The sequence below is a fragment of the Scophthalmus maximus genome, chromosome 15 (genome assembly GCF_022379125.1).
Source record: "Scophthalmus maximus strain ysfricsl-2021 chromosome 15, ASM2237912v1, whole genome shotgun sequence".
NCBI classification, from domain to species: domain Eukaryota; kingdom Metazoa; phylum Chordata; class Actinopteri; order Pleuronectiformes; family Scophthalmidae; genus Scophthalmus; species Scophthalmus maximus.
Window position 1 is genome coordinate 9,584,046 of NC_061529.1, and position 16,619 is coordinate 9,600,664.

Below are 16,619 nucleotides of genomic sequence, written 5' to 3' on the forward strand. Positions count from 1 at the left end.
TTATTCGTGGGAGCTCGTGTGTGTAACAACCTTCCGAGGAAACAGCAAATTGTCAATCAATTCTGAAAATTTGTGGGCAGATTTCACACTATTCCTTATCAGATCTAATCACATCAGGGGGTCAGAGCAGGAATCACCACAGGGGATCTCTCTTGCATTCCGCTGCATGTGCCATGCAGTCCAGGGCTGGTATGTTGCAAATCTCTGTGCCTTGGATAGGATTTCTTTTACCTTTAAAAAAACAACCCTTATTAGAATCTACAATACATTTCTTCAGTTGACATAAACCTTTAAATAGGGAGCAAATTGCAACCTCAACTGTAGCTCACTCCTGCCAGACCATACTTACTAGTGTGGTACTGGCAGCTCACAACTCTTGGCAGAGTCCAACTTCAACCTAGTGCTGTGCAGCATAATGCACTATACTGTATCTTTGAACCGACTGAATCACCATCTGTCACAGCACACAATAAGATTCTGGTATGGTACTTGGACTTTGTTGACTGCACAGTTTTAGGAAGCTTGCTGTAAAAGCAGAGTTTGTGGTTTGTTTGTAAGTTTTGGAAAGTAAAACAAAAGAAGCTACAATTGCATTATGGAAAGTCTCCAGTGTTTTTGGAGTTTGACCAGTACTAGAAACTAAAAATCAAGCTTTCTATTCTGTCTCTTGCAAGTCACCCAACTTTATGGACATGCAAATACTAAATTGATTTATTACTCTATAAAGAAATATCTTCTTCTCCTCTTTTCTGTCTGTAAAGATGTTTTCCAAAACTGGTACGTCGAGTTTTGTCTAAAGGTAAAGGGACTTTGTTTAAAAATGGGTTAACCCAAAACTTGGCTGTACACTACCTATCCAACATGCAACGGCATCAAGTGGAAGTTTGTGCAAAGTTGATTTAAAGTATGTTGAATATTCAAACTGATCAGAACTAGTCAGCTAATAGTGTAAACTAGTTTTGACATCAGGGTTTGGGTTTGACAGTACCAGTTGGGTTTAATTAGTTGGCAAGGTTCTCGTCTCTCTTTTAGAGACGAGAAATATTACAGTAAGCCTTGTCAAAGTGATGATGCAGTAAGTATGCGATTGGTCTTCAGCTAAAATACAAACTTTTGGAGAGACCGTCCCATAAAAAACATCAGAAGACCCCTCAACTCAACATGCTTTTAAGAATTCCTTTTTTTCCTCATTTATTTTAATGAATTCAAATAAGACTTTGAGAATGAACCCACAAAATACAACAAGGGGGATTTGGAAGCAGAAAAATGTAGTTACAGTTGAACAACTTGCTTGCCCTGTATTTCACTTTTACCTTTATCAGTAACATAAAGGAATAACATTGCGATGTAAAAATAATTATTTCGGCATTGAGTAGGTTTCTTTAAGGATGAAAACATTGTGAAGGTCTGCTGAGGATTGACAAAGTTTAAGAGAAGTTACTCTTAAGTAACATGGACAAGTGATATCCTTAATATCAATCAGGTAAAATGAAGTTGAAGTCAGCTATAATCTTTTTCTCATCAAGTAAAACAATTAATTAATTTTATAGCCAAGGAAACAACTGTGAGATTTCTTTCAATTATTTTTTATTGCTGTATGTACTGAAAATATGTCTTCTCTATTTCTATCAGATTCCTGACACAAGTAGACACACAGTCCCACAGGCCAGCAGTTCATCATGTCCTTGACCGTTTCATAAATCTTTAGAGAGAGAGAGAGAGTGTACTGAAGGGATGTTTCACACTGTATACTTTTGTGTGTTAAAACCTCATTCCGAGTTAAGATTTCTCAATTTCTCCATTCTCTGTGAAAGTGAACGAGTTCAGTCCTTGCTGAGGTTGCCACGACAACACAGTCGTGACATACCTGTGTTCCCAGCCTGGCAGAGGAACAGAAGTGATCGCCTTGCAGACTGTTAAAATTCAACACTGTGTATAGAGAGTAAAGTATAAAGATCTAAACTGTATAAAGCAGCTGCATCTTCTGACGGACTAGTTACTATTTCATATTTAGTACCTTAAATATATTTTTACGACTCATTCTGCATATAGTATATGGTATAGTGAATATAAGGCATCTTGATATGGCACAGTATAGTGAAGGCAATATACTTGGTTTTGGTCATGCTAAGCTAACTCCCCCCTTTAATGAAGACAAATATGTGAACAATTACAAATTCACAGTGTGTGTGGTGGACTTTTCATATTTGGATGCTGTCTTTCATACTTCAGTTTCTCTTCTCATGCTCTGATTCGCTAAATCTAAACAGCCAATCAGAATGATCTCTTCCATCAACTGACTCCGACGCCGATTCAACAGAAAAGCGGCTTATCGCCGAGTATAGACGACAACACACTGCCACGACTTGGACCATTGACACTCATCGACGTTCAGACGAGTTCAGACAGCCGACCGTCGGTACAGTGTGTCCTGGCCTTGAGGTTATACAGCCAGCGTGGCAGCAAGCAGTAGCCTATTTACACATTCTGCAGATACAGAACAACATTAGCATTCATTTGGAGTTGTTGTTCCAGGTCGCATAATGAATGTTAAGATCGATATTATATTCCTCCGACATTCTTCTTTTAGTTCTGCACTACCTCCTGAGGAAAATATCTGGCTATTTAACACCTAAATGCTCCACAGTGTTCACCATCAAGTTGCTAACTGCTTCTGTCTGTCATTTGTTCCAGACTGTTCCAGACTGATGTTCCAGGAGGATGGATTCTGTATTTGTTTGCAGACACATAAAGGGTTTTTGTTGACGTTGCTAGTGTCCACAAATATCCTATACAATAAGATTGCACTTCAGAATTCTAGGTTAAATTAGAAATTTCCAAACAGAACCCAAGTCAACCCACATCGTCATCTGCTAATAAAACAAAAAAACAAAACAATGCATCCACATGTATCCATCCATAGGGTTATAGATTATAGGAGAAACTACTGATTGCCTCTTTCATAGACATCAAACTGTTTCAACCGGTGAATCTGAATTCAGAAATAATTCATGGTTTTCTTGTCGGTTTATATGAAACCGTCCCTCCTGTAGAGCACAGCACATGTTGTACAGTAGCTGAGCTCGGCACAAAGACGTACAAAAGGCCACGAGGGCCCAATTTTTTACCTCATCCTGCACTTTTCATCAACGACCCTTTCCTCTGCATCATCACAGCTCAGATAGGACATCTGGAAATCCACCATGCATTACTCTGCGGGAGGGGACCAGTGGTGAGTGAGACTGTGCATGTAGGCTGAACATACGGCGGCATGCACGGCCCTCCAGGGTGCAATGAAGTATTTATTGAGGTGTAATGGGTGCAATAGCCGCGCACAGTTTGTTCAACATGTAGCTCGTAAGAGGGCTGTGTGCTTGTTTGTATGTGTCTGACAAAACAGCGTGTGGTTTTTTTCCGCCCAACACAACAACTGCTGTATCAACGCATTATTATTGCTATAATAGGAGTAGTCTCTGAACCATGACACTGAACAAGAGGGGTCGGGACTGAAGCTAATGCATTAATGAGCTGCATGAACAAACAAAAAAATAATTAAGCGGGGCTAAAATAGTCTTAGTGGGTACAACAAGATTATGCACAAGCCTATATTTTGAAGACGTGACAACAGCGACATTAAAATGCCACACACATGCTTCTGTTCTGACATACAGTTTATATGTATTATATATAAATTGTATGTATATATATATATGTGTGTGTGTGTTTATATGACACTTGAGGTCTACGACATATGCTCCAGAGACTTAAGCTGCTCAGCTGACCCTGTCCTGTTGGCTTTGACGGAGCCGTAAATGCTCTGTGGCAGAGCGGTGTGTCGACAATAGTCCGGGGAGCTATGAGGGTGGTGATGTGGGAAGTCAAAGAGAAAAAGGAGCCTTAAGACCTAGACATGGGATTCACAGGGGTCTAAATTAGAGAATACAGATACATGTACACACACAAAGACAAAGCCGACCCCTTGAGCACACTCCAAGGCAGATCCCTCATCAGCAACTTCCAGATGCTACAGTGGTCCACCCTCACAAATGGCTCCCGCATACATTTTCCGATTCCACTGTCTTGGAAATAATTAGAAGAATGAGAGAGCGGAGGGGTGGTAATCTGCTGCAGGCTAACCTAGAGGGAGCCTTCGCATTGCATCGGTTACCTGGCTAGCTTAGGGAAGGACGAGGGATGAAAAAACAAAGCCTCTTCAGGCACATTCCTCAAAGTCTGACTGAAGCCGAGTGGGCTAGCGGTGTCTCCCAGGGGCTGGTGCTGCAGGCAAACTGGATCATTGGAAGATTCAGTTGATGAAGGTAGGATGAAACATTTGTAGAGACCTAATTAAAAGTCACAGAAAGTCAAGTGAAGCCAATACAACTTTTAACCACGCCCCCCCCCCCCCCCCACTGTTTGTACTGTTTTAATTACTATTCTGTCCTTGGTTTATCTACGACTAATCTCAGCAGCTATATGACTGATAATTCCGTGTGACACACACAGACACGACACTTGGACTCACATGAACTCATTACATTATTTAAAAAATTTCATCAGGGACAGTGAGAATGTTTTTAATGTTTACAGAAAATACTGAACTTTAACATTTTCATTTTTTTAGCACATATTTATTATTGTCATTATTTACAATTTTTTTCTAGGGGCACAGTGTCCCACAGCTTTCAATTTTAGTTTGAGAGTAATGATTGCATTTTAGTTTTGCATTTTTTCTGTCTCAGCAAATCACCTCGTGAAGAGGATCTTAACGATCAAACATAAATGAAGAATAGTAGTTGAGTAAAAGTGTGAAGCGGAAAATGGGCACAAAATGGAAAAGACTAACTGGGAAGTTTAAATTGTCTTCTTTCAACAAAAACCCATAAATCTCCCACTAACAAATTGGCTAATGTCCTCTTACTGTGCCCACTGTCTCGTGTATTGTTCATATTGTTAATACTGCATGTGAAGACAGATATGATGCCAGTGCAGAAGGATTTAAATTTTGTTGCATTAATCAATTAAACTGCCCTCATTGATAAGCGTTGGCCTGTCACCTATGTCAAGAGTCATTTGAGAAAAGTGAGGAGGAGCAGTGCATGATGTGCTGCTGGGGGTTGGTGGAGCTGATAATTTGTTTGGACAGACTTCAACACTTATTGAATCAAATTTTGCATCCGTTTGAAGTGTTTAATCACGAAGACAATCAGATATATCTTTAGAGCTTTTGGTTGTATCACCAACATAAACCTGATGATGAGTCATACATATAAATATTTTTATGGGGAATTTTTTTGACAAAAATGATGTATGCACAGTACTGTAGGCTTGACACAATGGATATACATTTATGACCATATTTCAACTCATTTATTATTTTGAATGACTTGAAGACATCTTTACGTCAAATACTTTGATCCAATAGATCTGAATAGATCATCCTACATGTATTAGTTCATCTTTGGACAATCAACAGTCAACATTTAAATGTGACAACATCCTCTTATATCTGAGCCAGAGAAAGCAGGCCAAAGTTAAGTATGCAAACCCTTCTACATTCACCAACATAGATTAAGTTAATAAGTAAAGTAAAGAACAAGCCAACATAACTGAAAAGGTTTGCACGCACTTCACTTTTCTTTCTTTTTCTTTTTCTCCCCCACCATATTAACGGAAGCTTTTTCTACTGTGCAGGAAATTTTAAACTTGCCTCTAAGAGCAAAAGTTTCAAAGTGCTGTTTGCTTAAATTATGTAATATGGAAGAAGAGATCATATCCAAAATCAATGTTTCCTCACTTGCTGGGGGTGACGACTGGAGGTGAATGCAATTAACTTCTAGATGTTCTGATCATGTTCATTCTGACATGCAGATTATTATGAAGCCACCGAAAGGCATCATACGGAAGAATACTTCATGATTTACTCGCTGAATCATTAAGCAATCACGTGTCTTTTCTTAACTCATCAAGTAATAGACGGCATTACGGTTCCCCTTTTCTTCTAAGCTCTACAAGATAAGGAGTTTTGGTTCAACGAGAACAACTTTCTCACTCAGGATGGGCTTGTTCAGCCGTTAATTGCCTCTGTAATATCATCTTGCCCAGGGGATGAATATGAGAGAGATGTGAAAACATTTGGCCCCTCGTTATTCTCACGCAGGTAAAGTCAGCTGAGCAAAAAAAAAAACACAGTTTTATAGCTAAATCAGAGAGTCTTGAGCAACCTGACTTTCATTGGTGCAGAGATTACATTGACAAAAAGCTTCTGTTTACTCACACACGCAGCGCAACATGTATTCGCTGTCTCTTGACATTCTGTACTGTTGAACGCACAACTGTCTGCCCAGCCCTCTGTGTCAAACCCATCAGACTATGCCAAATATGGACAGAACGGCACAACAGCCACAAAAGAGAAGTCACAACATTCAATATTTTCACAAGTGTGCCAAAGCCACTACACGTACACTTATCACAGAGCCGCTAATAGTACCAGGCATGCACTTCTCCCCTCTCTTGCCTTACCGTTTATATGCTTTTTCGCCTCATTTTCAGCAGATGAGATCACAATATTCATGTGCCTGTGCATCCCGTCAGAGCAGCATGCATTTAGAAAAAAGCCTCCTCTAATTCTGACTGGAGGCAAGCTGGTAGGCAGAGAGAGAGAACGAGAGAGAGAAGGGGGAGAGAGAGAACGAGAGAGGGAGATGAGGACTGAATGGAGCAGGAGGAGGCGTATGGGAAGAGGAGGGGTTATGGGAGTGATGGAGGGACGATGAAGAAGAAGAAGACGGGCTAAAAAGTGAAAGTGGCAAACCTCGTGTCATGCTGCATCTCTCCATCAGGTTCCTGGTGGGAAGAGAAGAAGAAGAGAGGGTGAAATGATTAGATTTATTCATCAGGCAGATTTATGTGGCGCCGCCGCTGCCACTGCATGCTGCGGAGTGCCTCTTATCTCGTGTTTAACGAGCTCTCGGAGCGACGACGTCTCGGCAAACAAATATATCCATTATTTCTCACTCTCGGCACACGTACTATATCAGAGTTGAGAGCATTAAGCGAGAGGGGGAGGAGGGGGCGAGTGACGGAGAAAGAAATGACAGATTAGCGGAGCTGCAAAGAAAAATGCTGCGTGCTGCAGAAATGGAGAGAAACTGCCCAAGGCTGAGAGGCAGACTTACATACTGAAGTTGGTGAAGGAAGAGGAGGAACAGAAAAGTTGAGTGATCGAACAGGGACGAATATAGGACGAAATATACAAAGGTAAACAAAGTAAATATGTTTAGTCAATTTAGAAGAATAGTTCCACTTTATGGTAAACACCACGAGCTGCTTAGTTACAACAAAAATCTGCCCAGCAGCATCCGCAGAAGCTCACTCATTACCATTTTTCATCTCCTCCGGTTAATCCCTGCAAAGACTGAAGAGGAAAATGACAATGCTATGTTTTACAGGGGCTTTCTCTTTGGCAGCAAGCTGTTTCCGCTCTGCTCATCTAAGCAAAGTGGCTTCTGGTGTTAGCTTCGTATTTATGGTACAGCCACCAGGGTGGTATCAAACCTCTCACCTAATTTCCCACAATGTCGACACCCACTACACCACGTCGTCATATGTGTAAAATCAAACAGAGGTGAACGACAGCACCGCTCCTTGTTGCGTCTGTTTGTCACACGTGCATTATGCATGGCCTGGATTTCACTGGAGAATTTACCATTTACATTTACATTTTCACTTAGGCTTAATTCTTTGGTGCAGAACCAATTGCTCAGTGCAATCCTTTGGGTCCAGAGTCGACATGGCAGAGCAAACATATATGGTCTGCAATAAAAAACTAACCAACCAAAAAATAAAAATAAGTTGACTTTACCAAAACTTTAGTGATAAAATATGAATGAACTACACGGATGTCAAATGTTGTTTCTGTATGTGTTGAGGATTTCAAAGTTCAGGATTCGATGTCAACGTGCTTGTTTGTGAGAGTGCATTTTGGGTTTGTGAGCACGTGTATGCTGCACTTCGTGTTGTGTGGGTGTTACAAACAGTGCGAGTGATACAGCAGGATGACTCATGCAGCTACTGAATGAGACAACGCTCAGTAATCCCCTCTGTCCATCCCTCCATCCCTCCATCCCTCTGTGCGGGGAGGGCAAGCCTGGAGAGAGGGAGGAGGAGAATTTGCATTCCTGGAAGGCATCGCTGAATGACAATCTTCAGCCGCAGCTACTACAGATGTACATTCATTCAGAGAAAAGTGTTACCCTTCTTTTTTGCTGTTGCTAAATTAAACAGAAAAGGTGACCCACCACCACCACCAGATATATCTGCTGATTCCAGTAAGTTAAGGTCAGTTAGTTACAATAAAACATGTTCATTTTCTTTACAATGACAAGCTGACAAATAAGAAAACCCCCAGTTATGTTTGATCATTAAATAGCAACTCATCAACTTAAAATCATTTTGTTTTTTTGTGGAGCTCCTGTGTTTTAACTTAACCCGCCTAACTACAGTAAAGTAGAAGGATGTCACAGGACGCTTTGACATCCACCTTTGGGTTTGGTTACTGGTCCTCTAACCACACCCATCAGTGATGCTGGACATGTTCAGGTGTGCAAGAGATGTTGATCGGTTCTCAAGTTGAATACATGGCATTTTGAGATTTGACACACTAGTGTAGAATAAGTATGTGTACAAATTTACCAACTTATTATACTACAAATGTATTCACCTCTTATTTATTGATGTGTTACAGAACACGTCTTTCACTCTCGTCTTCTAATCTGCCCTGAAAGAATCTCACTGCTTGTCTGTAATTGGCCCACTCTCAAGTCTCTAAATGTGTGAAAAGCTGCCAAACTGCTGTTTTCTCTCCTGATACCAAACGTATTTCTTTCCCTGCATACACACACCTGAACAGTTGCTAGGGAGCTGCCATGCAGTGAATAAATTCTGATCAGGAAGTTACCTCCCAAACACATCTCTGCTTCCTCACTGTTGGACATTGGTCCAGGTCTACACATTTACCAGCACAGTATTAGTAAAACAGAGAAGGTGCGAGAGGGAATAGTGGTAAGTAAAACTACATTTCTAAGCCTGAGGCTCAAAAGTACAATGAAGCGATAGGGAAAAAGATGAAGAACAGTCTTTAAATTATTAATACATTAGCCACCTTCAAACAGACAGCCAGGCAACATAGTGAGATGTGTTTGATACCCAAACCATCTTTCCCTTTATAGTATCACATGCCAAAGGTCCATCTTACTTACTCTTTGCTATCTCTATGATTGATATGTGGAGGGGAGAAAGATGCTAATGTATTTAAATGAAAAAAATAGACCATTCCAGGAGCACTCCTTTGACAAGACCATGAACGTGCACATCCAGTGCGAAAAGATCGTGTTTGAGTAGACGAAGTTAAAGTGAGTAAATGATTCTGCACTTGAACTCAATAGTCAACAGCTCTCGTCTAACTGTTACACAGATGATATCTAATTATAGTTCTCAGTAAACATTACAACTGTGAAATTACCAGTTCGATCAGTTTACCAGTTTATTAACTGCCTAAATCCTATCAGACTGGGTGGCCACTAATTTCGTACAGCTAAATGCTGAAAAAAAACCCTGAAATCTTAACTTCTGCCCCTCTTTGTGTTGTCCCTGAAGTAATTAATGGCCTTGGGTCTCTCAGCTTGTAAGTTAAATAATTCATAAGAAATCTAGGTGTCTCTACAAACCAGGCTCTGACTCTGGACCATCATATTTTGTGTTTGACTCACTCCTGCTTTTTCCAGCTCAGAAACATTGCAAAGCTGTAGCACTGTGGTTCAAGGAGAGATGGAACTGTGAACCCAGCCTGTCATGACTATTGCATCTCCCTGTTCAATTGCTTTTGCAAAACACCTCTGGATCATGCCATTTATTTCTATTTTATATAATGCTATTTTATATTATGCTATACATCTGTTTGTATTTCTTAGGTTTTTATCTCAGTTTTTAATGTAACTGCTCTTGAAAGGATACAGTACTTAACAAATCTGTGCATGTGAAGCACAAAACAAATTCAGATTCCCCATTCACATCACATTAATGAATAATCATGTTTGCAGATTTTATTTTGTATGGCAAGTGGGTGGTGTGAGAGATGCAATTAAGCAAAACACCAAACATAAAGATTCACATCTAATAAATCTGAGAAGGTTCTCCTAACAAGAAGGAATGTGATCCATCAAAGCCTCGGATAAAGATCGAGTAAAATCATCAGAGGCTTGTGTAACCTTATTCATTAAAATCCTAGTTTTCAGCAAATTACTTCTACACTTCCTGCATTACGAGGAAACATGACATGAAGCTGCATAGAGTGTACGTTTAATTTCTAAGAATTATACTCACAATAACCCATACATGAGGTAACTGTGCATGATGTAATAACTGCATATGATGCATTAAATCATTTTGGTTCTACTGGGGTATAAACCAAATTATTTTCTCTGCTCTACCACTAGAGGTAAGGGAGAAAATATTTTGGATTTCTAGGTGAATCAACTCTTCGGGGTACTCACAGGGATATTGAGAGGTCTGGGCAGTGAGGTAGACCTGTAGGACATTCTGGGAAATCCCTCTGGCCATCTGAAGACAGGGCAAGTGTTACTCCATCCACTGGAAGCTGATTGAGTAGGAGGTGGCTCGTAACTGGTAGGTACCACTGTCTTCTCTTTCTCTCTCCCTCTCTCTGTTCTTCTGTCTTTCTCCCAGCAAGGCTTTTCTCTCCCTTTATCATTTTTCTTTCCTTTCTCCGGTCCCCTTTCTCTCTCCCAGGGGTTCTCTTTTCTCCTCTCCCTCTCCTTCCCTTTCTCCATTCCTAAACCTCCGTTTCTCTCCCATGAAATCCTGTTTTCCCTCTCCTTCCCCTTCTCCATACCCTTCTCAAGTCCTTTCGCGTTCCTTTCTTTCCCCAGGGTGCCATTGGCTACCAGTTCATCGAGGTGTCTCACTCTGTCAATATCTGTCTCTAAATAAAGTCTCCCAGTGGAGGGCTGGGTCTGGACCTTTGTACATAGCTCCAGGTCTTGCTCTTGGTATGAGTGACTTTCCCCTTTCACTTTCCTCAACACATCCCCAGGTTCCAAGATCTTACAGCTGGGTAAGGACTTGCTCCACTGGTGGACAGAATTCGTAACATCTTTTGAATCATACTCCTTGATGGTCTGGAGGTTTGAACTTGTCGGGCTGTACCACAGGTTTATTCCTGATGCAGATGGTGGTAGTGGTGGGTTTACTGGTGTTGAATGCAGTGCAGTTGTTAGCGGCAGGTGAGATGGGGTTGAGGGTGGTGGTGGTGGAGGAGAAGGGTAGCGGTGTCGGAGGGTGGACTTCTGCTGCTGTGGACCACCATTAGATTTTAGCACCCTGCAAGTTACCTCATTCAGAAACTGTGTGAACTGGCGCCTGTCCTCAGTCTTCTCACCTGGCTGATGACATGAGACTGAAGCAACATTCTTATTCAGGCAAGAATTGGAAACACTCTGAGTTCCTGCGTCTTTCCATAACACTGTAGAGGCCCTCTCAGGAGCAGAATCTTCTTTGTTTTTAGCTTTAGCAGGGCGAGAGAAGATAAGATTTTGATAGATGACTTCAGGTTCAGCAATCGCAGTAGCAGATGTCTGGTCAGTGGTGCAAGGCTTTTCACCTGATTCCCCTGATTGCTCGGTGCTATCTTGCTTAACAGGAGTCCGTAGCATGCAGGTTGCCCCTGAGCTCCAGCTGTTTGTGTCCCAACTTCCGTCGTCCTCACTGGAGCTGCCATTACCACTTTGTAGGCTGGGGCTGGTACTCCACTCACTGGGGCTGGGACTTGAGCTGTCCAGGGTGCCTAGCGACCGCCTCTTCATCCGAGACATTGATCCCCTAAGGTTGGGTAAAGTGTCCTGGAAATTGGGCAGAGATCCTTGGAGACTAGGTAATGATCCCTGGATACAAGGAATAGACCCTTGTAAGCTAGAAACGGATCCTTTGCAGCTTAGACTAGTAGCGTTGTGGAGGCTGGAAAAAGAACCTTTGAGTAAAGGCGAGGATTGGTGGCGCAGTTGAGGTTCTTCTTCATGGTCACTGTATGGTCCAGAGAAAACAGGGCAAGATGCAGTGGAAGAGCAGGAGCCACGATCCTGTCGAGTTGAGGATGTTCTGGATCTTGACTGGCGCCGCAGAGTAGCCATCGCCTTCTTTCCCCTATTTCGCACTGTCTGTGGTGATCCTTTCTGTACAGATTCAAGCCTGAGACCATCGTTTGAAATTGACACACACAAGTGGACCATGTCAGGCTCAGGAGACCTGATTGTCAATGGTTCTATGTCCTCTGGCTTTGCCTGATTTCAATTGTGTGCCCTAGTTGCACAGTCCCCGGACAGTGCACCCAAGCTGTTGCAGTGTGACACACTTTCCCTGCTCCAGCAAAGTACACAATGAAAACCCAAAGAGGTTAGACTCTGATAGTCATTTGGATGTCAACCAACCTACTTTCATTACCATGCATATGCTGACACTGTCAATTCTATTCTCTCCTTTTCAAAATAGCATTATAGATCAACAGCTGCATCACCAGTGCTTTGTCTGTGGGCATGATCTGTAATGAATTTGTGTATCGACATGGATAGTGTTGAAAGGCAGCTGCATCCAGGTCAAAGATATTGACCACAGCTACCATGTGATATCTGCTTCGTTGGCAGCAGCCAACAAAAGATGAAGAAGCAGCATCTGTTGCCTCTTGCTTGGATGAAAAGGAACTTCCCAAGCAGATGTTACAATATTTTTGTATTTTTCATGCCCTGTCTTATTCGTCTTATTTGAGTCTCTTATGACAACCAAATGATTATTACCTACATTTTTCATTTATTTTGCAGAAACAGCAGCACAGGACTGATTACACCACAAGAGGAGAGTACTCAACCAAAGCAGGAAGAGGACTGGCTCGCTGAGAGAGAACAGTGTGAAGCTACTCTACATGGCAGATGGCGGAAACATTAAAAAACACAACTCCCAACAGCTGTACCTACTTCAATAAAGTGTAAAAAGGAGCAGTTGAAAGAGGAGGCATGCAGAGTGATGATGCAGAGAAAGAGCCCAGGGTTGACCAAAGTAAACCTTGGAGCATGTCATGTGTGGGAATATACTCTGTCTTCCTCTATGTCTACTGGACAACTGAATGGTGCAAAGTTAAGTTGCTAAGGAGATATAAGTACAGATCAGCTACTGTGACCCTGATGCTGCTAAACACTCAGAACTGAAAAACGTCAAAAAGTGTAGTATTTCTGTTCTTCCACTGTATCCAGGTTAACAACTGCTGATAGTCGCCAAAGCTTGCAGCAACACAAGTATCCCTTTGGTCTTTGAATAACAGACACCAGTTGCCAAGAAAAACTCTGCCGACTTACCACATCCCTAACGTATGTCCTAATTCCCCAAAGTCTTCAAAACTGAAACAAAAAGATGAGATTCTTCATTTCATCCCTACAAGCGGTTTCATGATTTGCTTTTGTATCTTGCTAATGCTTCAGATTCACTATTCACTGGGTATTTGGTATTTGCTGGGAATTTCAGTCTTGTTTATTACAATACCACAAACCCAACCTGCCTTCAGGCTGATTAATAATTAATTCTGTTGTTAAGCAGGAAAATGGCACGTTTTTTTCCAAGTGTATTTTGTACCAGGGAGTGTTTATCCTGAGGAACTGTTAGCTGTTATGTGAGCTCACACAAGGCAGTTCATTGTTCAGCTAAAATCAAGTGGTGGCTATTCGCTTTGGTTTTATGTCGTCACCCCCTGGTAAACATACTTAAGTCTGTGTACATTGATACTTCCAAGTCCATCTGCTTAACTCAGCATGAGACAGAAGTGCTGCCGAAGAAAAAACAGCCGATTGTGTGCAGAGGAACTCTCACTCATTTAACTTTAACGTCATTTTAGCCACTTCCAGTCAGTACCCACATGTTATTTTCTTCTCTTCTCATTAATGAGCACTGAAACAAATGGCAGACCCCTGTTTTCCCCTGGTGTCAACATCGATGTTGTCATGGAAACAGTGATTGTAATCCAGATGCATCTTTTCCCTGTCTAGCTATGAGCCAGACAGATCTGTGCAGCTTTCCCTCTAAATGCCAAGGCATTAAAACAGACACCTATAGGAAATGTCAGCAGCACTGTCTGACAGAGGATATGGAGCCTGTCAGCCATGCCAAACAATATTTTTCATTTCCATGTCAAGAGGAAGCCCTGCGGTGGCACATCTTTTTCATTTAAGGGGGGAAAAAAGACAGTAAGTAGCAGACAATTCAAACTAATGCCACTGCTCCTCACTGAAAGCCTCCGATAAGACATTAATTGAAAGAACTATTGCACATACTTGGAAATGCAGATGTTCCCTGACAAGCTTGTACAGACACATGCACACTCAACATACTCATACTCGATGTGCATGTGCAGAGTACCCCCTGCATGCGTTATTACACATGCCCATTGTTTATGTATGCAACATCGCTCTCTAGTGGCCACCAGTGGTGAGACATAATTATTAGTTATCAACTTTACAACTTCCAGCTCATTCACCTTTTCTTATTCACATTATTCTCTTGCAAGACTGCACTTTGAAAATACACTAATGCAACAAATATAGGTCAACACTTACATGGATGTAAAATTGAATTTGGTTTTGTGAAAATGACAGGATGTTCAAACACTGTGATGCGCCAAAGAAACTGTGGAGCATCTGAAACTAATACAGATTTAAACTAATAAAATTGTTAGTCGTTGTTGCACGTCTTCTCTCACTACCTCTTTTCCATTATGCTTATTAAATTAGTGTTTTGCAAGATGGATATAAAAACAATATTTTCAATTGAAATCTGCAAGGAGTGTTGTTATTTCATATCATAATGCAAGTTTTTATCAATTAAGAAGAATTATGTTTCTGATAATAACCAACAAAGAAACAAAAGTGTCAAACCTGCATAAAATGGTGATAAAAATGTTTGGAGGATTCATGAATATCAACAAGGATTTCACATGCAGACGCAGCAGATCCACAGAGGAGAAAAAAGGATGGCAGAGATGGAAATGATAATGCTGTGACAACAGAGGTCAGATTGTGCGCTGAGATTAAGGATGGTTCACCTGTTTGCACTGGGATTTATAAAAACATCAGGAAACACGTATTATGTGCTTAAGAAAATAATTCAAGTTTTGTTTTATGAAAGAATATGCAATTTTTTCCACTTGTATAATATCTGGCACAACAATGAGCTATACATTAAAGGAGGTATTGTACATTTTGCAATACACATTGTGAACTACGTTAAATACTCTTGAATGACTCAAGCAATACTGATCAGAAAATAGTTTTGAAAAAGTAACATTAAGTAAGAACAATTTGAATTCAAAGATATTTCGTAATTAAAATTTAAAACAGGTGTCCAAAAGCTAAGACTCTCACATGTTCAAATGTCTTGAGATTAGCTCAATTATTAACTCAACAATTAGATATGAGACTTTAATCTCAGTTTGTAATGACAGTTTGGTGGATTCAAACATGACGCAGGTAAATTCCATTTTGTAAACGAGGCCCGGGGGCACCATGGTATCATCTGGCACAACTACAATTACACACTGGGGGGGGGGACATGCTAGAGTGTGTTTATCACTAATTAACTAATAACCTCCTTTGAGGAGCTTAGTTTCTTAAGAGAGACAAAATGATGGAACAAAATCAAAGCAGCTGCTGATGCGACCACTTTTTTGTGTTGTTGTAATTAAATTATATGGTATGATTTTTCATTTATCTCAAGTCATTAAACTACCCGTTGGTTTTATAATGTTCGATTTAAATTCCTACGGACGTTATTTCATTTGTAGTGTTGCATAAAAGATTTTACAATTCACACAAAGAAAAATAAAAGGTTTGAACTGACATTTTAATTCTAATTTAAATCTAACATTTTGATCATGACTGACGTTTACAGAATATTTTTGGTAAAACAAAGATATTCTCACATTAACAATCTTTTTTTATGCCATATAAATTATATATGAGAGTCTTTCAGGCACATTTCTGTATGCACATGTGCACATGTTTGGTACGGCACATGCTTCACTCACTGTTTTAGAATAATTTGCAGGATATTCCACGAGCAGTAAGTCATTTATGCCAGACATCTTCCACATTAAACACAGTAAAGTGACAGTGATGGTACTTTTGAGAGTAAATAAGTCATCTGAGCTGGGCAGATGTCCCTGTGTGTGTCTGCTCAGGTTCCAACTACTATTCATTCTAACTGGATTTTAAATTATGCGGTCATTAATCACCATGAGACAACCCACAAACTAATTAAACGTTGACAGTGTTGTGTTGTGTACTGGGTGGCTATAAATACCAGTGGTATATGATAATAAATATATCTCACTGTCACATGGATCAAAATATCTAACTACCATTTTCAATTTGATTTGTAGAGTGGAACCTGCATTGCACATCATTATCGCCACAACAACATCATATTTTCTTCGTGGAAAAAACCAACATGTAGAGTTGTAAATTTAATGACCTCATTCAGCTGGAGTGAACAGGGCTGTAACTGAG

The 16,619-nt window shown here is 40.7% G+C and overlaps 1 protein-coding gene across 3 annotated transcripts in view; it reads right to left on the reverse strand.

Moving 5' to 3' along the window:
- Positions 1 to 12,838, reverse strand: part of LOC118285891 (brain-enriched guanylate kinase-associated protein) — a 36,731-nt gene extending 23,893 nt beyond the window's left edge. Inside the window, exons 1-2 of one of the 3 annotated variants that reach the window (XM_035609824.2) lie at positions 10,554 to 12,838; positions 6,815 to 6,846 (exon numbers count right to left, since the gene is read on the reverse strand). In XM_035609824.2, coding sequence (XP_035465717.1) covers positions 6,815 to 6,846; positions 10,554 to 12,305 — 1,784 coding nt within the window. In that variant the 5' untranslated portion in view covers positions 12,306 to 12,838. Of the gene's footprint in view, positions 1 to 6,522; positions 6,595 to 6,814; positions 7,062 to 10,553 lie in introns of those variants that run through there. The other 2 variants (XM_035609826.2, XM_047337569.1) reach the window with 2 other exon arrangements.
- Positions 12,839 to 16,619: the final 3,781 nt, after the last annotated feature.